At 41.4% G+C, this 22,319-nt stretch overlaps 1 protein-coding gene across 1 annotated transcript in view; it reads left to right on the top strand.

Annotated features, from left to right (window-relative positions):
• Window positions 1–22,319, top strand: part of LOC145341830 (lysine--tRNA ligase-like) — a 32,046-nt gene that overhangs the window by 8,715 nt on the left and 1,012 nt on the right. The window contains exons 4-13 of the mRNA XM_080186806.1: window positions 46–139; window positions 906–1,092; window positions 3,396–3,521; window positions 4,790–4,909; window positions 12,047–12,209; window positions 12,838–13,011; window positions 15,263–15,348; window positions 15,932–16,017; window positions 18,233–18,359; window positions 20,620–20,763. Of these exons, the coding sequence (XP_080042932.1) occupies window positions 46–139; window positions 906–1,092; window positions 3,396–3,521; window positions 4,790–4,909; window positions 12,047–12,209; window positions 12,838–13,011; window positions 15,263–15,348; window positions 15,932–16,017; window positions 18,233–18,359; window positions 20,620–20,763 (1,307 nt within the window). The remainder of the gene's footprint in view (window positions 1–45; window positions 140–905; window positions 1,093–3,395; window positions 3,522–4,789; window positions 4,910–12,046; window positions 12,210–12,837; window positions 13,012–15,262; window positions 15,349–15,931; window positions 16,018–18,232; window positions 18,360–20,619; window positions 20,764–22,319) is intronic.

A 22,319-nucleotide genomic window follows, 5' to 3' on the forward strand; every position in this document is an offset into this window, starting at 1 on the left:
GGAAATTATATTGAAGCTAATTGCAATACTTGCTCTCTTTCCTAGGTCGTGTCCATGCTAAACGAGCCTCTGGTGCCAAACTAATTTTCTATGACCTCAGAGGTGAAGGAGTCAAACTACAAGTTATGGCTAATTCCACGTAAGTTGGGGTGCAGATACTACTTATTGGGGGAATCGAATGTTCTATTTAATTACATTTATTCTTTACATACACGAGATAATCTAAATAAAAGTAAGTCTTGTCCATTATTTCCTAAGCAAGTGTTCCAAGTGCAGGTATATTCTCATTGAATTAAGTTCCAGATTGGAGTGAACTGTTCTCTAAAAGTGGGTCCATTTCACAAATCATAGAATCCCAACAGTGCAGAAGGAGGCCACAGGCCCATCGACTCTGCACTGACCACAATCCCACGTGTTTACCTTACTAATCTTCTGATACAAGGGTCAATTTAGCATGGCCAATCCACCTGATCCGCCCATCTTTGGACTGTGGGAGGAAACCAGAACGTTAGGAGGAAATCCATTCAGACATGGGGAGAACGTGTAAGCTCCACACAGACAGTGACTCACAGCTGGAATTGAACCCGGGTTGCTGGCACTGTGAGGCAATGTTAACCATTGCGCCGCGCCGAAAGTTTTGTTTGAGTGTTGCAAAATCTTGCATTCAGTTTGTCTACTTCTGAAATTTAAAATTGCCAGTACCTTTACTTCTTAAAGTAGTTTTTTTATTTTGCTGTTTCTTAAATTACCACCAAAAGAGTGTGTCAAACTGAAGCTTGTCATTTTAATTCTTCTTTTAGCAGCCTCTACTTGGAGAATGCTTTTTAATGTTTACTGTAGGAATCAGGAAAATTATATGAATTTTTTAAGTGTGCAACTCCTGAGTTTTTTGATAATTATTTTAGAAATTACAAATCTGAAGAGGAATTTGTTAAGATAAACAATAAACTGCGCCGTGGTGATATTATTGGAGTGCAAGGAAACCCAGGAAAGACCAAAAAGGGAGAGCTGAGTATAATCCCCAAAGAAATGATGCTTCTATCTCCTTGCCTGCACATGCTGCCTCACTTACACTTTGGACTCCGCGACAAGGTAAATGCATTGTTCAAATGGAAATGGCTTCAGAGTGTTAAAGTCAAAACGATTAATGATTCGTACTCTGAGTAAAACCATTATATTTCCTTTTAACAAATTAGGATCATGTAATTAATTGTAAGTATTGTATAGAACATAGAACACTACAGCACAAACAGGCCCTTCGGCCCCCAAGTTTTGCCGATCACATCCATACCTACCAGGCCATAGAACTATCTGTAACTCCCAATCCCATTAAATCCCATGTACTCATCCAGAAGTCTTTTAAAAGACCCCAGCGAGTTCGCCTCTACCACCACCGACGGCAGCCGATTCCACTCACTCACCACCCTCTGAGTGAAAAACTTACCCCTAATATCTCCTCTGTACTTGCTTCCCAGCACCTTAAACCTGTGTCCTCTCGTAGTGACCATTTCAGCCCTGGGAAATAGCCTCTGAGAATCCACCCTATCTATTCCTCTCAACGTCTTATAAACCTCTGTCAGTCGCCTCTCAACCTTCGTCTCTCCAGGGAGAAGAGACCTGGCTCCCGTAACCTACCTTCATCAGGCATGCCTCCCAATCCAGGCAACATCCTTGTAAATCTCCTCTGCGCCCTCTCAATAGCTTCCACATCTTTCCTGCAGTGAGGCGACCAGAACTGCGCACAGTACTCCAAGTGGGGTCTGACAAGGGTCTTATAAAGTTGCAGCATTACCTCCCAACTCCTAAACTCAATCCCTCGATTAATGAAGGCCAGTACACCATACGCCTTCTTGACCACATCCTCCACCTGCGAGGCCGATTTAAGAGTCCTATGCACCCAGACCCCAAGATCTTTCTGCTCCTCAACACTGCTAAGACTCCTACCCTTGATATTGTACTCCTTCATCCCATTGGTCCTGCCAAAATGGATCACTACACATTTATCCGTGTTGAAGTCCATCTGCCACTTCTTTGCCCAGTCTTGCATCCTATGTATGTCACGCTGCAACTTCTGACATCCCTCCAGACTACCCACAACACCACCAACCTTTGTATCGTCGGCGAACTTACTAACCCATCCCTCCACTTCCTCATCCAGGTCATTTATGAAAGTGACAAACGGCAAGGGTCCTAGAACAGATCCCTGGGTCAGATCGAGGGTATAATCTAAACCCAAAATCTGTATTTCTCATTTTTGTTCAGTTTTAGAATTTTCAAACTCTACAGAATTCCAATTTGCTCCCATAACTTTCACCTAAAGTCTCCAAATCTCAACCTGTTATTTTATAATGTAGCATACAAAATTTCAGATGTTATTCCAAGAGTAAATAAATCCATCAGGGTGCACAATTATACATGCTAATTCACTGATGATGGTGAGTCTCATGTTCGAAGTATATTTATGCCCTCACCACGTGTCAGGAATGAATTTTTCACTTTCTTCAAAGAACATGTACCTGAAATTTTCATTCAGAAGCTGTTTTTAAAATTGCATTTCTGTTGGTTTCTACTCAGTGATAATTTCATATTTATGGTCATTCATTAGATCCTTAATTTTTTAGAATTCAATTCTTTTACAAGTCACAGTGTCGCTCATTATTATTTAGTAAAATCTAATGAGCTAGAAGAATTGCATCTTAACATTTGACCATATCTCAAGATCTTTAAAAGAAATGCAAAATCTCCACCTGCTGACAGCACTATACAGTCTGCTTTACCCAGAATGTTTAGATCTCCTCTTTGCAGTTTTTCTTCCAGCCCAGTGCCTGACCTTGCACCCAGCTTAAACTAGATATATCTTCACTATGCCTCGAGCATATTTATTTTTTGGTCTGTTTCATTTGTCTGGGGTATATGGTTCTGTTAAGCCTAGATCTTGATCAATCTATTTTGCCGAACCAAAAGAAATAACATTAACTGTAAATGGGTTCTTCCTAAAGTCAGGCAGTGGCCATAAAGTAGTGGGTCAAGACCTGGATGAATAATGCATGTATTGGATACCAAATTCTGTTACGCTGTACTCACAGCCAACTGTGTTTGAAACCCATGTATGGTTACTACTTATTTTATTAGCTTTAGCTTCATGGTGCTTCATTTTTAGGCAATTGCAATTTGCTCACATAATTTTCAGTTAAAGTCTCTTCTGGGCTTACCCAATCAATAGAAAGTACCAAGTGTGGGAAATCAGCCTAATGTTGCACCTGTGTTCCTCTTCCGTAGCAGTTTATTTTCAAATGTCAGGGAAGAAATTTCATATTCAGCTTCTTGGACAGTAGCAATCTTTTTGGGGGGCTTTTGGCATCTATGTTTATTCTTTCTTTCTTAACTTCTAACAGGAAACTAGATATCGTCAGAGGTATTTGGATCTGATTTTAAACAATGATGTGAGGCAGAAGTTCATCAACAGGGCCAAAATCATCACATATCTACGGACATTTTTAGATAATCTGGGATTTCTTGAGGCAAGTTGTATCATATTATTGAACATTGTAGATTTTTTTTAAAGTGAGTGTGCAACTGGACATTTTTAAGAAGTTATAGTAATGATATTTGTGATATTTAATACTTTTTATGTGTGTGCCTCAAAACTCTCAACCAGTGAGTTGAAAGAGAGTTTGCTTTTAAGGCATCCTTCCACATATGAAAGGTGATGGCACAGAGCAAACCAATTTAAGATTGAATGCCTTCAGATGGTGCACCTTGGCTGATGACTGAAGATGCCAATCCTTGAGGCAAATTCCTTTGTACTTTCTTATTCACAAATGTATCATACTATCAAATCACATATATTTGGTGGTTTTATCACAAGTGCCACACATTGAACTACAAAGTATGATTGTGCATTGCTGTTTTTGGTGCTGGCATCAGCTGTTAAGCTGCTGTAGCCATTGGCACATCAGCCCACAGGAAGTGTTGCTGTTTTCCGCTGTCTTCAGCTCCTGACTCCCAGGTCTTGTCATCAATTTCGAAGGCCTTCAATGTCATGCATGCAAGCATCCTTGAAGCGGAACTTTGGGTGATTTATTGGTCATCTGATTCTGGCTGCCCCACCATTCGGGAGTTCTTGTCTCGGGTTGATAAGTGCTAACAAACGGGAGCTCTCTTTTTGAGAGAAGTGCTGTTTTTGTGATTTTGGAATGCTAGGATATACCCATAATGCAATGCACCGCAAACAGTTAATTTGGTCATTGTCGAGCTTTTCTTGATCACCGAAGTCATCTGAGATTCACAGCCCTGTGGCAAGATGAAGGAACACACAGACCTAAACCATCAGCTTAACCCACAGGATAAGCTTGATATTCTATATATCTTTCGTGAGTTGGCCAAAGAAGGTACCTGCTTTCTTAGGGGGAAATAAGTTCTGCATCGATGACGGATTGTTCGCCACCATGGACCCGAGGCAGCAGAAATTGTGAATTTTTTACTTGCCGATTAAACTCCTTTTAAAGCATCTTTGTTCACCTTTGACAATCTGGTGTCTCTAGAACTGAAAGTGTGTGTGAAGTACTTCGGCAGACTTGATGAATATTTAACATATTTATTGTTAATACTGGATGTTTGCTGCGATTTATTTTCTTGTCTAAAGTGTTCTGTGAATATTATCAATTAAATGTAGTTTTAACTTTTGCATAATTTGTCTTTTAGTGGATTACCTACAGTACATTAGATTTTTCTTTATGGAATCAAGTATTATTCTTAATATATGTAAATTTAACTTTTTTTTAAACAGGTGGAAACGCCCATGATGAATATAATTCCTGGTGGGGCAGTTGCCAAGCCCTTCATTACACACCATAATGAGTTAGACATGGATTTGTACATGCGAATTGCTCCAGAGCTTTACCATAAGGTACAAGAACAGACAGTTTCTCTGGTGTGAAAAAAGATCAACATTTTTAGAACACCTTTCATGTTCTTGGGATGTCTTCCCGAAGCACTTCATAGCCAATAAAATAAGTCTGAAATGTAATTGTACCGTCTACAAGATGCACTACAGTAACTTGTAAAGAGCAAAAAAAACTTTGACTTCATCCTTAATTAATCTTGCTTGATGCATCTATCCATGGCAATATCATATGAGGTTTGAGATTGTTGCATTTCAGAGCTGTGTCTTTAGTTTAGGTTAAAATTAGACAAGAAAGATGGTTGTGTGACCTGTTTATAATTCTGCTGATGACAACGGCTTGGTTGTTAAAGGTTAATGAAGGGCCCAGTTGTTGCTGGGAGGAAGGCGTAAGATATTCACAACTGTAAACAAAGGTCAGACAGCAGTGCTAATGGTGGATAGACCGTTAGTTTCCAAGTTGTTAGGAACAATAGGTTTTGTAAATGGTTATACTTTAAACTGTTTATTTACTTCCAAGGCAGAATGAAGAAGTAGTCCAAAGGGGAAGTTCATTAGCATTTCTACCTGGATACAAGGCCCATGTGATTCGCTTTAACATGGATATGGGTTTTGAGATGAGAAGAGTCCATATAATGTCATTGTAGGATCAGTCGCAGGGTTTTCCTATACGTCCCAGATTTTCGTAAAATATCTCTGAATCTCACAAACAATGTCAGTTTGCAAGAATTTGAAAGAGATAAAGGCAGCAAGTCTCTATGGTTTGCCATGCAATAACACAAATGGAAGCTTATGCTCTAATTGAAGAGACTTGAGTTCAAAAGGATTTAAACAAGATTGGACGAAACATCTAACTTAACTACAGGAAGGAATCTCTAATTTAACCCTTGCTGTAAAGCTCAATTTTGGGATTAGAAGTTATTTTGAAGAGAAAGGTACTTAGTCCTGAAAAAGTTAGGGGGACGGATAGGAGAGTCAGAGGTAATGGTAGGGACTCAGGGCTGGTGTGTTGCCTCCCAGGGGCTGGGGTCTGGGATGTTTCAGAGAGGGTGTTCAGGACTCTTAAGGGTGAGGGGGATCAACCCCAAGTCATAGTTCATGTGGGGACGCATGACATAGGGAGGTTAAGGGAAGGGGATATTAAGCAGAAATTTATGGAGTTGGGGTGGAAACTTAAGGCCAAGTCGGACAGGGTGGTTATCTCGGGACTCTTGCCTGTGCCACGGGATAGTGTAGAGCGGAACAGAGAGAGGGAAAGTTTGAACTCGTGGCTGAGGGGATGGTGCAGGAGGGAGGGGTTCAGGTTCTTGAGCAATTGGGGCTCATTCTGGGGAAGGTGGGACCTCTACAGGAGTGATGGTCTACACCTGAATCAGAGGGGAACCAATATCTTGGGGGGAAAATTTGCTAAGGCTATGCAGGGGGGTTTAAACTGATTCGGAGGGGGGGTGGGATCCTGAGTAGCGGGGGTGAAAGTGAGGGGGGCATAGATGGGGACTGCAATGCACGGCATCGTGGGGCTGAAGCGGAGCAGGGTTTGAAATGTGTATACTTTAATGCGAGGAGTATTCGCAATAAAGTGGATGAACTTGCAGCGTGGATCAGTACCTGGGACTTTGATGTTGTGACCATTTCAGAGACATGGATAGAGCGGGGTCAGGAATGGTTGTTGCAGGTTCCAGGGTTCAAATGCTTCAGTAGGAGTAGAGAAGGAGGTAGAAGGGGAGGAGGGGTAGCATTATTAGTCAAGGATTGTATCACGGTGTCAGAGAGGAAGTTTGATGAGGACTTGTCTGTTGAGGTAGTATGGGCTGAGGTTAGAAATAGGAGAGGAGAGGTCACCCTGTTGGGAGTCTTTTATAGACCTCCTAAAAGTTCTGGAGAGGTTGAGGAAAGGATTGCGGAGACGATCCGGGATAGGAGTGAAAGTAATAGGGTAATTGTTATGGGGGACTTTAACTTTACTAATATTGATTGGAATAGCTATAGCTCTAGCTCATTAGAGGGGTCAGTTTTTGTACAAAGCGTGCAGGAAGGTTTCTTGACTCAGTATGTTGATAGGCCAACTAGAGGTGAGGCTATATTGGATTTGGTGCTGGGAAATGAGCCAGACCAGGTGCTAGACTTGGAAGTTGGGGTGCATTTTGGTGATAGTGACCACAATTCGGTTACGTTCACCTTAGTGATGGAAAGGGATAGGCATGAACCTCGGGTCAGTAGTTTTAGCTGGGGGAAGGGTAATTATGAGGCTATTAGGAGAGAATTAGGAAGCATAGGTTGGACTAGGAGACTACAGGGTCTCGGAACGTCCGAAATGTGGAGTTTTTTCAAGGAGCAGCTACTGCGAGTCCTTGATATGTATGTCCCTGTCAGGCAAGGAGGAATTGGTCGAGCTAGGGAACCGTGGTGCACTAGGAAAGTTGATTCGCTGATTAAAAAGAAAAACGAGGCTTATGTCCGGATGAGACTTGAGGGCTCAGGTAGTGCACTAGAAAGCTTTAGATTGGCCAGGAGGGAGTTAAAGAGTGAGGCCGCAGCTGGAGTACTGTGTGCAGTTTTGGGCGCCGTACTTACGCAAGGATATTTTGGCCTTGGAGGGAGTGCAGAGGAGGTTTACTAGGCTGACGCTGGAGTTGAGGGGATTGAGCTATGAGGAGAGGCTGAATAAACTAGACTTGTACTCGTTAGAGTTTAGAAGAATGAGGGGAGATCTCATTGAGACGTATAAGATGATGAATGGGATGGATAGGATAGAGGTGGAGAGACTCTTCCCGCTCAGAAAGGACAGTAGGACTAGGGGGCACAGCCTCAAGATAAAGGGGGGGCGGTTTAGAACGGAGTTGAGGAAGAACTTCTTCACTCAAAGGGTGGTGAATCTCTGGAATTCTCTGCCTGTTGAAGTGGTGGAGGCTACCTCGCTAAATATTTTTAAGAAGAGGGTTGATGGGTTTTTGATAAGAGAGGGGATTAAGGGTTATGGGGAGAGGGCGGGAATGTGGAACTGAGCCACGACAGATCAGCCATGATCTTATTGAATGGCGGGGCAGGCTCGAAGGGCCAGATGGCCTACTCCTGTTCCTATTTCTTATGTTTCTTATGTTCTTATGTTAAGAAGGGCTAAAAGAGGACATGAGAAGACTTTGGCTGATAGGATTAAGGAGAATCCTAAGGCGTTCTATAGGTATGTTAAGAACAAAAGGTTGGTTAGGGCAAGATTAGGGCCAGTTAGAGACAGCAGTGGGAATTTATGTGTGGAACCGGAAGAGATTGGAGAGGCATTGAACCAATATTTCTCTTCGGTGTTCACACAGGGGGACATAAATGTAGCTGTGGAGAACACTGGGTTACAGGGTTGTAAACTGGACAGTATTGCAGTTGATAAGGAGGATGTGCTAGATATTCTTGAGGGTTTGAAAATAGACAAGTCCCCTGGGCCGGACGGGATTTACCCTAGGATTCTCTGGGAGGCAAGGGAGGCGATTGCAGAGCCTCTGGCTCTGATCTTCAGGTCGTCGTTGGTCACCGGTATAGTGCCAGAAGATTGGAGGTTAGCGAATGTTGTCCCGTTGTTTAAGAAGGGGAACAGAGACTTCCCCGGGAATTATAGACCGGTGAGTCTTACTTCTGTTGTGGGCAAGGTTTTAGAAAAAATTATTAGAGATAGGATTTATAGTTATTTGGAGAGTGATGAATTGATTAGAGATAGTCAGCATGGTTTTGTGGAGGGTAGGTCGTGCCTTACTAACCTTATTGAGTTTTTTGAGAAAGTGACCAAAGAGTTGGATGGGGGTAAGGCAGTTGACGTGGTATATATGGACTTTAGTAAGGCGTTTGATAAGGTTCACCATGGAAGGCTTCTGCAGAAATTGCAGATGTATGGGATTGAGGGTGATCTAGGAAATTGGATTAGGAATTGGCTGGCGGATAGGAGACAGAGGGTGGTGGTTGAGGGTAAGTATTCAACATGGAGTTCAGTTACGAGTGGTGTGCCTCAGGGATCTGTTTTGGGGCCACTGCTGTTTGTAATTTTTATAAATGATCTGGATGAGGGTATAGTTGGGTGGATTAGTAAATTTGCTGATGACACCAAAGTCGGAGGTGTGGTAGATAGTGAGGAAGGGTGTCTTAGTCTACAGGGAGACTTGGACAAGTTGCAGAGCTGGGCCGAGAGGTGGAGGATGGAGTTTAATGCGGAAAAGTGTGAGGTAATTCACTTTGGCAGGAATAACGGATGTGTTGAGTATAGGGCTAACGGTAGGACTCTGAATAGTGTGGATGAACAGAGGGATCTAGGTGTATGTGTACATAGATCCCTGAAAGTTGGGAATCAAGTAGATAGGGTTGTTAGGAAGGCATACGGTGTCTTGGCGTTTATTGGTAGGGGGATTGAATTTAGGAGCCGCAGCGTCATGTTGCAACTGTACAAAACTCTGGTGCGGCCGCACTTGAAGTATTGTGTGCAGTTCTGGTCCCCACATTATAGGAAGGCTTTGGAGAGGGTGCAGAGGAGGTTTACCAGGATGTTGCCTGGTATGGAGGGGAGGTCCTATGAGGAGAGACTGAGGGATTTGAAGTTGTTTTCGTTAGAAAGAAGGCGGCTACGAGGGGACCTTATTGAAACATATAAGATGATTAGAGGTATAGATAGGGTGGACAGTGATAGCCTTTTTCCTCGGATGGAGAAAGCTAGCACGAGGGGGCATGGCTTTAAATTTAAGGGGTGGTAGTTAGGACGGATGTCAGGGGTAGGTTCTTTACCCAGAGGGTGGTGAGGGATTGGAATGCCCTGCCTGCTGCAGTTGTAAATGCGCCTAGTTTGGGGGCGTTTAAGAGATCCGTGGATAGGTTTATGGATGGTAAGGGTTTGGTTTAGGTTAGAGGGTCATTGTTTTTTAACTGGTCGGCGCAACATCGTGGGCCGAAGGGCCTGTTCTGCGCTGTAATGTTCTATGTTCTAAATCAGTTTGGTTCTGGTTGCTTAAGGGACCTGGTAAAGTGGGTGCACATTTTCAGTTAATTTAAATGAGAGATGGGGGAACCTTCCCTAATTCATAGAAATTGCCTCCTGAAGTAGTGTTCGGTCAATTTTGAGTATTTAAACAAGACTGGAAGATTTGCCTAGCTTTACCTAAAGGGGAGAATCTCCAACTTGTCTCTCACTATGAAAGTTAGTTTTGGGATTAGAAATTACCTGGCAAAGAAAGCCTCAAGAATCACTTTGATTCTGGGAAAATAGTATCTTGTGGAGGTGAAGTTCCCTCTTTATATTGAAAATGCCCGCACCATGTTGTGTGGCACCACCAGCTTGTTAAATGGGATAGATTCCGAACAGGTTTAGCTGCTCATCCTCGAACGGATTTTGACCTTTTCAGTCTTCCAGTGTATCAGAGCTTGCGTACATAATTTTTTTCATTGGATTGGGACAGCACGGTAGTTAGCACTGTTGCCTCACAACGCCAGGCCCCCAGGTTCAGTTCCGGTCTCCGGTCACTGTCTGTGTGGAGTTTGCACATTCTCCCTGTCTGCATGGGTTCCTTCCCGCTGCTCCGGTTTCCTCCCACAGTCCAAAGATGCGCAGGTTAGGTTGATTGGCCATGCTAAATTGACCCTAGTGTCCTTGGGATTAGCAGAGTAAATGCGTGAGATTGTGGTCGGTGCAAACTCAATAGGCCGAATGGCTTCCTTCTGAACTGTAGGGATTCTGTTACTGATCACTAATAAAATGTTATAGTAATTAATTTCCTTCTATAGGAACTTGTTTCTGTGTAGAGCTCCAATATCCATATTAACACGGTACTTTAAAAGATGGGAAGAAGAACCTTATTTATTATTTGGAAGCTAAATGGGTTTTGGATATTGAGTTCACTTCATGTAAAAGATCTTTGAAGTACATTTTATTCATATACTACAGCCTGTACTTCTGCAAGGGGCAATCTCCGTCAGATTGCTACTTTTGACAGACTTGCCCTTCTTGTAATTGTACAGCTCCTGTCTCACTCAACTTTCTACATAGGCTGGGTGAGAGAGGAGCTGTGCAGTGTGCCTCCAACAGCGTCAGTGCAGAGTAATTGGGGCACAGAAACACTGCTATTTTATGGCAGTGTTAGCATGAAGCAGGTAAATTTCAGTGATACATGGTTTGCTGGGGGGGATGTTGTCCCTGACGGGAGAGATAAGAGATAGACATGGTGATGTTTAAATCATTACTTTGGAGTTAGTGTTCATTTCCTACTAACTCTTTCAGAGTAACAGGGCAAAACTGGCAGTACCATCTGAAGTTAGCAATTTACATTGCTTTAAAGGGTGGTTCCCAGCACATTTGTCCAGGGGAAGTTAGCACTTAGAATCCCTACAGTGCCGGAGGAGGCCATTTGGCCCGTTGAGCCTACACCAACATCAGTCCCGCCCAAACCCTATCCCCATACCTCGTGTTTACCTTAATAATCGTCTGACACTAGGTTCAATTTAGTGTGGCCAATCCACATTACCCACACACCTTTGGAGTGTGGGACGAAACCCAAGCAGACACTGGGAGAACATGCAAACTCCACACAGACAGCGACTCAAGGCTGGAATTGAACTCTGTTCCCTGGCACTGTGAGGCAGCAGTGTTAATGAACGTGCCTGCCAGTTCTGGGCAATTACCAGACAAACTCTTGCGTGGGAACTTCATGGAGGAATTCCCCAGTGCATTACTGGGGTATCCCGCAAATGTGATGCTGGGGAACCTGGAGATTCTGGGCCTATATCAGGAAAAATCTAAATCGCAGTGTTTTGTTCCATAAATTGACTGTTAAATTTTTGTTTGTGGGCAGTGTCAAGATGCAGATCAATTATTTAGGAATGCTTATAAATTAAAACTGAAGGGATAGGTTTAAAAAATTGTTCACTGAAAATCTGTGAACACTATTTTAAAGAAAACTCACTAAATCCTATAAACAATATTCTACTCAGTTTCTCCCTTATTGAAATACTACTTGGTGTTTGAACATGTTTGCTATAAATTCTTTCATATAAATATACAAACGCTGATTGCAATTTGTGGTCTTCAGTTAAAGCCTGATTTGTAGAAAGCAATGATAATTTCAGTCTATTGTATAACCCAAAGGGATATCCTCCAAATAAAATATCTTCTCTTTTCAGATGTTGGTTGTAGGAGGTCTTGATAGAGTGTATGAAATTGGTCGCCAGTTCAGGAATGAAGGCATTGATCTTACTCACAATCCAGAATTTACCACATGTGAATTTTACATGGCCTATGCTGATTACAATGACCTGATGCAAATCACGGAAAAACTTCTCTCAGGTTCGTAATGTGATTCTTGGTGATGTACTGGAATCATAGGAAAATTGCATTACAAACTATAAAAGAATGATTACTGTTGTCTTCTGGATGATGTGATATTGGTTCCTTCCGTTTTTGATAAGCGAGGGGATTAAGGGTTATGGGGAGAGGGCGGGAAAGTGGAACTGAGCCACAACAGATCAGCCATGATCTTATTGAATGGCGGGGCAGGCTCGAAGGGCTAGATGGCCTACTCCTGCTCCTATTTCTTACGTTCTTATGTTCTTTACTTATCCCAAGGGCATTTGTGTTTTGGTTGGAAAATAATGCTCTGATATTGCAATTGGGTCCAAATGTTAGTTATTCATGAATGAGTCTCAACAATGAGTTTTGGTGAGATTTTTAAATTTAAAGTTAAAGTTCAACCCTATTCTGACAGCCACAGCTGTGCTTTTGAGCAGGAAATGCTGCATAATAATCAGGAGCGACAAATCTGGCTGCATCTTTTCTTCCTTTCTGCCATGAATTTCAGGGCCACTGAGGCAAATTGCAGCTCCAACTACTGTCTCGAAAAAACGTTAACCTAGCACTGAAGTCAGTCAGAACTTTTCAGAACATGAGCATAATTTTTTTGTTCTTTTTTTTGTAGGGATGGTCAAGCATGTCACAGGCAGTTACAAAATCACGTACCACCCTGAAGGACCTCAGGGTCAGAGTTATGAGATTGACTTTACACCACCATTTAAACGTGTCAGTTTAGCAACAGATCTGGAGAAAATTGTGGGAGTGAAATTTCCACCTCCTGATCAATATGAGACTGAAGGTAAGAGTAACCCTTCACTTGGGGTATTGTTTATAACTAGAGAGCCAAGTAGCCAGTTATGTTGCTAGCTGCTTCTCTATCCTGCTTGTCAGCTTTTAACTGCTCTAAGGATCAAAGAAATAATCTCACAGTCTTCCTTCAGCAGCTCTCCTCTCTTGTTCGCAGCATGAAGTGCCCTCTTTTCCATTCGTAGCGAGAGAAATCTGCTCTAATTCACCTCTTCCCCAATCCCTGCACTATTACCTGTAGAGTATCCTGATGATTGATCCTTGCACCTCATATTTCTCGTGCTGTCCATCAGTGCCGTCATTCAAAGTCATGGCATCATGTTTCACATACATACTGACGACAACCAGCTCAACCTTCCCACCACTGCTTCAGACACCTCCATTGCTCAGGTTACTTTTCTGTCATTTAGTTCTGCACGAACCAAAATTACTTTTCATTAAGTATTTGAGAAGACTAATGCCTATGGCAGGGATTTTTTGCCACCCTGTTCTGTGACAGGATTTCCCATGGTAGATGCAATGAGTAACTGGCCACCAGTGGGATCTTCCGGTCTCACCAGGTCTACAGGCTTTTGCATGGCTCATTCGCTCTGCTGCCGATGAACCCCAGAAGATCCCATTGGCAGGAAAGGTCAGAAAATCCCACCCTATGTCTGTGCACCGAGTCACAAACTCCGTTCCTAGCCACCAATTCTATTCCCCTCCCCATCTAAGCTAGGCACTGTTTGCAACCTCAGCATCCTTTTGGCCTCGAGCCAGGTACAAAGTCAGAATCAAGTGTGCCAGTGGACTTGACACTCCCATATTTATATACAGGTGAGGATCAATCAAAGAGATCAGATTCCAAGAGCCCAACCTTCTGCATCTTGTTGTTGTCATTACAACCACCACCTGCCACTTTAGAATTGTCTCCTTTAGTTTTTATCACCTCTTCTCACTCTTCGTCCCAGTACGTATCGCTTCACACTTCTTCCCTGCGTTAAATTTAATCTGCCATGTGTTCGTTCATCCAGTCTGTGTCCTCATCACATCTATCATTATTCTCCTCTCAGTTCAAAATACTCTGCAAAGTTTCTGTTATCTGAAAATTTTGAAACTGGACCCAGTATACAAATGTCTAAGTTATTAATGTAGATTAAGAAAAGCGATGGTCCGAGCAATTCCTAGATCCATCACGTACCTTTCCTAAGTCTGAGAAACAACCATTAACCTCTACTCTATTTCTTGGAACCTGGACAACTTTATATACATGTTTCTACTGCACCTTTTATTCCATAAGTTTTATCTTTGCTGACGGGTCTATTATATGGTTCTCTCTCGGATGCTTTTGGAAGACCAAATCACATCAACTTCATTACCCTCATCAATCCTCTCTAAAATCTAAAATCTCAAAACTCAATTAAGTTAGTTAAAAATAATTTTTTCTTAACAAACCTGTATTGTAAGAAGTCTCACAACACCAGGTTAAAGTCTAACAGGTTTATTTGGTATCATGAGCTTTCAGAGCATTGCTCCTTCATCAGTTCATCTCACCAGATGAAGGAGCAGCAGTCCAAATGCTTGTGATGCCAAATAAGCCTGTTGGACTTTAACCTGGTGTTGTGAGACTTTTTATGGTGCCCATTCCAGTCTAATGCCAGCATCTCCACATCAAACCTGCATTGGTTTTTCTTAATTAATCCACATTTGTTCAAGCGGCTCTTAATTTTCCTCTGGATTTATTGTTTCAAATTGATTTTTCACCTCCTGAGTTTAATTGCCTGCTTTGTTGTTTGCTGGGTTTATTCTTGCACCTTTTTGAACAAAGTTGTAACATTTGCAGTTCTCCAGTCCTCTGACATCTGTATCTAAGGAGGGGTAGAAGACCGTAGCCTGTGTCTCCACAATTTCCACTTTCACTTCCCTCACTGTCCTCAGGAACATCCCATTGATCCTGGCGATAGTCAGCTTTTCTAGTTTTTAATCCATCCAAGACCTCCGCTACTTCCCTCTTTTTCCCTATGACTTTTGTAGCATTATCGTCTGTGGTAAAGATGTGCAGTGTATTCACTTAGTATCTCAGCCATGCCTTCTGCTCCCACCTGTAGGTCTCATTTTGGACCCCCAACTCTTCTCTTTTCTTTTTCACATTTCCATTAAAAAATGAAAAAAATAGAAAAAGGCTTCAAATCAGATTATCTGTTTTTGTTGGCTGTATGTTTTACCTGCTGTATAAATAACATTTTAATATTTTGTGTGAACAGAGACCCGTAAGTTCTTTGATGATATATGCATTCAAAAAGGTGTTGAATGTCCACCCCCAAGGTCTACAGCCAGACTTTTGGACAAGGTATGAATTGAAATTAAGAGACCCTGGGTTGGAATTTCAATCCCAGATCAGGACCCCGACACTCCAGTTGTTTCTGGGTCACGGCTCCACTGTGCTATTTTGCACCGACCTCAATCCCTCGTAGGCCCTATCCCCCATAAACCCATACATTCCCCATGCTAGTTCCCTGGCACTAAGGGGCAACTTAGTAAGGCCAATCCACCTAACCCGCACATCTTTGGACTGTGGGAGGAAATCGGAACACCCGGAGGAAACCCAAGCAGACACAGAAAACGTGTGCAAACTCCACACAGATGGTGACCCAAGCTGGGAATCAAACCTATGTCCCTGGCGCTGTGAGGCAGCAGTGCTAACCACTGTGCCACCGTGCCGTCGCAAAGTCAATGTATACAATGCATGAAGCAGAATCCTTTATCTAAAACATTTTTCCCTTAAATCCCAATTCCCTGAAATAAGGAATCCTCCACAAGCTAGTTTGCCACCACCTCGGTGAACACCTGCTTTACTGACTTTGTGAGGTTTATATTATATTAAATAACAGCGTTAATTTTGACTTCATTTAATTCACATCCTTTTCTTTCAGTTGGTTGGTGAATTCCTGGAGGTTACTTGTATTAATCCAACATTCATCTGCGATCACCCTCAGATCATGAGCCCACTGGCCAAATGGTAAGTTTTGAACTAATAAGACCAGGTGTAACATTTTTGGGACTAGGCAGAGGAAATCTGTGGTGTTCTCTCCCACTCCTGTGCAGACATAGTCTGCTAGGATGTTAGCATCGCTACTAAATAATATAATTTATTTATGAGGTGTTTAAGTCTTCAGGTTTGATGTCATATGTGTAATTGTATGGCACAAAAAAAATTTTCTTAGTATTAAATTTGGGATAAAATCACTAAGTAGTCACACAGTGTAGTGTCCCTATGGAGATACATCCATGGGGAGACTACACTATGTGACTGCTTAGTGGTTCTTAAACTGCCTGTAACTCCTCCCCAGACATAGCCAGGATAACTGATTTGTTCATGTCTAGGTTTTACATATCCAGCATTATGAAGCCATGCATTCTGAAAATAGAACAAGTATGAATTTACAGGCTGGAAACCGATAATTGAATTTTTAAAGCAACTAAAACCACACTCCAATGACTTGAAATCACAAAAGTTGGAACATTTTTATTATTTTTCTTGGGTATGGTTTTAAGTACAATTATTACTATTCTCTCTTTTTACAAACTTAAGGAAACCTGTCTTTTTATAGTCGCAGCACATAAACAGTTAAACATTCACTGAATTGGCATGCATATCCTTTTTTTAAAAACATGTTCTGATCAAATGAGGGAAGCCATTCAATTCTTCCTTGCCTGACTGTACCAGAAATCTGGGGCCACTGTATCCATGCTGAAAGCCACAGACAAACAGGGAATTGGAAGCTGGAAATCAAATTGATCCTTGGAAGTATTTTTAAAAATTCCATACAGGTTTTCTCATGGTTTACAGTGCTAGAATATTTTGAATTTCTACATGCGAGGCTACAATCTTCCTTAATTACTTAACTTGGGTCAGTTTAAAATGCCGATCCATTGACCAGTAAGGGAGTGGGGAAAGAGGGGAACTATTTGACCCCTCCTTTCTTGCCTGTAACCTGTTTAAATGAGCTTTTTGGCAAATGGTGAAACTGAGTACTCACAGCAGAAGTGAAGAAATGTGGAACAATGATCGAAATTGCAGTCTGGCTCGATTTAAGTTGGGAATCCACAATTTTGTTATGGACGAGATCTGTAGATGAAACAAAGTGGGAGAGTCAACTTCAAATCAAAATTAAGTGTTATACATGTTTGTCAAATTGCCTAATGATCCTACAGTTGCAGTTTACAACTGGCCCAGATTTTGCAATTGTAACAAGGGCAAATCTTCCAGTATGCATCACTGTTACTCCTCTGAAAGTGGCAGCCGCTTCTGGAATCTGCACATGCAGTTAATCATGGGAATCCAGACATTGCTGTCAGTGATGCTACAGTTAGAAATCGCTGCACTGACGAGAACTTCCATGTTTACACTATTCAATATTGCTGAACCTCTCTGAATCTGGAAAAATTATATGCATTGTTTGTGAAATGTTAAATTTCTCCATTGCGAAACTCAACATTTTTTTGAACAACTTCAGGTGATTAGCTCTACTCCACCTCGACTGCTTCGTTTTCATTTTCTTTTTTACTGTTCTGTCTTTTATTTCCTTTTTGTTTTTCTTCATTTTTCTTTTCCTTCCAGTCTTTTCCCCTTCTTTATCCCCCTTTCCTTACCTCTCTCCCACCCATTCTGCCCCCCCAACACACACACAATCATCCACATCTTCATCTGTCACAGCTTGATTTCAGCTTTTCTGCTGTTTGGCCATTTGCGTCCTTTATTCTCTCTCTAGACAGCCATTAGCAGTCTTCCCCTGGTTTGTGTGGCTATAACTCATCTTTCATTCCCTCATCCTGCAGCATAAATATCTCCCACCTTTAGCCTTGACAAAGAGTCATCTGTACTCAAAATGTCAGCTCTTTTCACTCCTTACAGATGCTGCCAGACCTGCTGAGATTTTAGATTTTTCAGCAGTTTCTTTTTTTTGGTTTCAGATTCCAGCATCTGCAGTAATTTGTTTTTTTTCCCAAATTTGCTTTCAACTTCAACATAATCCCATGTATTTTTATTAGGACCATTATTTAACATGAAGCTGGAGGATAAGATGAACAAAAAGAAAAATCATACCAACTTTTTTTAATGTTCTACCATTAATTTTAAAACACGATTCTGTTTGAAGGACTGTGAATTATTTTTTGTACAATACTGCAGTAAATGTTGTAAATGTACTTATTTGCTTTTTGTTCTGTTTTAGGCATCGCTCCTTTAAGGGTTTGACAGAGCGCTTTGAACTATTTGTTATGAAAAAGGAGATTTGCAATGCATATACAGAATTGAATGATCCTATTAGACAAAAAGAGCTGTTTGAAGATCAGGCCAAGGTGATTATTTTTATTGAGATTGCAAGTAGCAGTGCTGATACTTTACTATTTGTAATAGGTGGAGAAAAGAAACTTTGATCCTCATCTGTTAAATCAAAATACATCTTGAATAGAGTAAGTCTTTGCTTAACTTTGACTCACTTTACAATTTTGAAGTGAAACAACATTAATATAGTGTCAGTATTATCTATTTAACTTCAGCTTCTCTTTAATGTCATTTGGCACAGATGTTCTCTTCTGTAGTCTGCCTGGGCACCAAAACCTTGCGTACTGCTTCTGCGCTCATCTTCTCGCACACATCCTTGCCTCCCGGAGCTGTTTTCCAACCTGTGTCCACCACTTCACACCTCCCAACTTTACCCTCTGGCCTGCCACCACCAACATACCTTACCAGGCTGCATTTTCAGCCATTCTACTCCTGCCTTCCCTGTTGGCTCTCCTTCTATTTCAGGCTCCTGGGTTCCATCTAGTGGCAGCAGGTAGTCACAGGATTCCAGCAACCTCTTGCCCCATCCAATTCCTGCCACTAGAGGGCGCAGAATCAACCTAAAATTACTGAGATGGCATTTTTAACAGATTTCGTTCGTTTTTGTATTTTTTTAATGTTTAACCATGTATTTTATTTTGCAAGCTATCTCAGCTGGGAATGCCCAGTATGCCACAAGTATGGTATGTTGTTTCAACAGGTGCACTGATTTTTCTGGATGACAAATGCTCAAAGGAACCTAATCCTGGTTTGATTCCAATGGGAACCTGCAATTCACTTTCAAGTTTTTTCACTTAAAGTTGTGATTTTCAGCAATGCAATCGCAACTTTAACTGGGGACTCCCGTAACAGAGAGGTACATGTTACTACAGAATTGCCAACCTCAATTCAGAAGTTTTTTTAAAAAAACTGTTATATTGAAACTTGTATTAAACCATATTGCTAGAACAAGGTAGGGAGAATTTTACTTTGATCTGGGGAACTGTTGAACCTAATTAAAGTTGCATTTCATTAAAACAAAACTTCCATTTTCACAGCATTTTACTTGAACTCACTAAACACGTTTCCCTTTGTCACTCTTCCAGTTATCTGGTTAGATATATGAATGGAAATGTACTCTAAATATCACAATTGGATATGACTATATATATTTCAGTGTAGGTAAGTGTGGGTAAATTGCATTTATATCTATATAAAAAAAAGTTGGGTAAGTAGCAACACCATTTTAAAAAGCACCGAATTCCTGTGTTCCCATCCCCATGGGAAATACATTATGAAAGTTTCAATAATATGCATTATCAGTTGTTTATGTAGGTAAAACTGTTGAATGTCAGTGTATTGCTGGTTGTGTATAATATTGTGTGAATTAATGCTTTAGAAAACCAGGCTGAGTTTTGTTGACGTGAGCTTAAAAGAAAATATTTCTCTCCTTCCAGTTTCTTGAGAAACATCACTCTGCAGTCTGACATTTGTTGGTTCAAAGTATCAGAAATGCCTCGCTCTGCCTCATCTCATCCGTTCTCACACTTGTCCATCAACACATGGGAACCACCTACCCCCTCCATCTTGTTCAGCCTTCTGCCTCCTGAATTCCCCCCTTGCTCGCTGCTACTTTTTATGACATAAGCAACCTCTCTGTTGATGGATCATTTTAAATATTGTACTTTTCCATAATGACTGATAGCAACAAATGACATCCACCTGCATATGTGGAGGTGGAGAAATGAGAGAGAAAAATCTGATAGCTGTGTTGAAAATAGGCTACATAAACTTGCCCCACTTCTCATTCCGTAGGTTATCTTTAATCGTGCAATTTCGTTTCTGGCTGTCTTCTCCTATAATTGGCCCTACCTGTGTTCTTTGCAGCAATCAATATTCTAACCATCCTCCACCCCACCAATTCTTGTCCTGTTTGTCCCCTAATTTCTCTTCTGGAATGTGACTTTCCAATGGAGGTTGAATTATTTGTCTGCACTTGGTCAGATTACCCCTTGCTTCACCTGAACACTACACAGTCTTGATCTTCCCATGTACGGTGCCACAGAAAATTGTCAAATAAATTGTATACAAGTCCATTCTTCTGATGAATTTTGTTTTAATTTTTTAATGATTTGGGCTTATAACCGTGAAATGATAAATGAACAAGGACCCTGTTTTTTTTCAATTTGGTAAGTTTGATCCCTTTCAAGGTCAAATGAATATTACAAAGAAATGGGTTTAGTTTCATTTTGTGACTTTATTCTCTTATTGAACTCCTTTTTAAATTTGTTGCAGGCTAAAGCTGCTGGTGACGATGAAGCCATGTTTATTGATGACAACTTCTGTACTGCTTTGGAGTATGGTCTTCCTCCTACAGCTGGCTGGGGCATGGGCATCGACAGACTCACCATGTTCCTAACTGACTCTAACAATATCAAGGTAAATTGAAGTTTTTTAAATTTAAAATAACATGAGGGCAATGGTTCTATGGCTTGTTTCAAATTTCGGAGCACGTTGTTCAGAATTATTCAATTGGCCTGTCAAATCACAAGTTTCTTGCTGGTAGTTGTACAAAACGTTATTGAATCAAATTGGTTCCGTACCGTTGCTTTCACTATTCAAATCTTTTCTTCTGCTTTCGGTTTGCTGCTGGGCCATATAAATCTGGCAAAATGTGAGTTCAAACCTAAGTTTTGTTTGGATTATCTTTGAGGCAGCAGTAAGGATGCTGCAATTGAGGTTAACTTGGTATCTGTGGGTTATGGAGAAAAGAAAGAAAATGAGACAGGTTCCTCTGGTGGAAATCCAAACGTGTGCTCGTTATTTTAGGACTAGACCTGGCTGTTATACTTTTTGGCTCTTGAGCAGTTGCGACATGGGACTGGACAACTTCAGAAATGTTCCAAAGCGCCAGGTAGTAGGGATGAGAGATAATTAACAATGTGGTAACTTACTGATAGCATTAGATTTATTTTAAATAAAATGAGCTTATAACTCCTCAGCAGGTGAGACAATTTTTTAAATGAAATATATATTTACACATTAACACAGGAATCCTTTAATAGATTACTAGCTGATGTACCAATACCACTGACACGGTCCTCCTTTCCTTCAGAACTACTGTCACCCCACACCCTTCTTAAAATCATGTCAGCCTACTCATCCTCGACAGCTGCTTAGTCTCCAGTCTGTAAGGTCTTTGAAGATGTTATTGCCTCCCTGTTGGATGACCATTTCTTCTGGAGCTCTTTTTGATTTCTTAAAATACCAAAATGACCCTGATCATAATTACAAGGGGTGTCCTCTAAGGGACTGTATATTAATAGTTCGTAATCTCCTTTATGATTGCCCAAACCAACCTCCACTATCATCTCTCCTCCTGCTGTCGAATGGGACTGCCCTTGTATGATTCCATTATATACACTGTCCTTCGCTGTCACTGGTCAGAAGCGTAGAACTCCATTATGTGGCATCAACACTACAAGGGTTTCAGCAGATTATGCAGGCAACCACCCACCACTGTCTGCTCCAGTCAATTCTAAATGCAGGCTTGCCCAAATCATCCATACCCAAGAACATTTTTAGAAAAACACTCCAATAATGCCTTTTATTCCTCTCCTATGTTTCTGAGAAAGTAGAGGTGTTGGTGAGGTTCTTAACTGTAGTGTTGACATGAGGGGAACAGGACAAGTTGTTGGTGATCTGGACATCTAAAAATGTGAAGCACTCAGCCATTTCTACTTGGTCCCCATTGATATAGACAAAGGCATGTCCTCCACTACGTTTCCTGAAGTTGTCTTGTCGACGTTCAGAGAGAGATTATTGTCGTTGCAACAGTTCACCAAATTCTCTTAACTTTTTCTTGTACTCTGTCTTGTCATTGTTTGTTTGAGATCTGACCCCGTTGGAGGGGAATTTGGCCACTCATTAGGTGTATAAGGAACATAGCAAGGGGCTGAGGACACAGCCTCGTGGGGCACCAGTGTTGAGGATGA

Source organism: Carcharhinus amblyrhynchos, chromosome 4 (assembly GCF_965287045.1).
Source record: "Carcharhinus amblyrhynchos chromosome 4, sCarAmb.v2.hapA, whole genome shotgun sequence".
In the NCBI taxonomy this organism is placed as follows: Eukaryota; Metazoa; Chordata; class Chondrichthyes; order Carcharhiniformes; family Carcharhinidae; genus Carcharhinus; species Carcharhinus amblyrhynchos.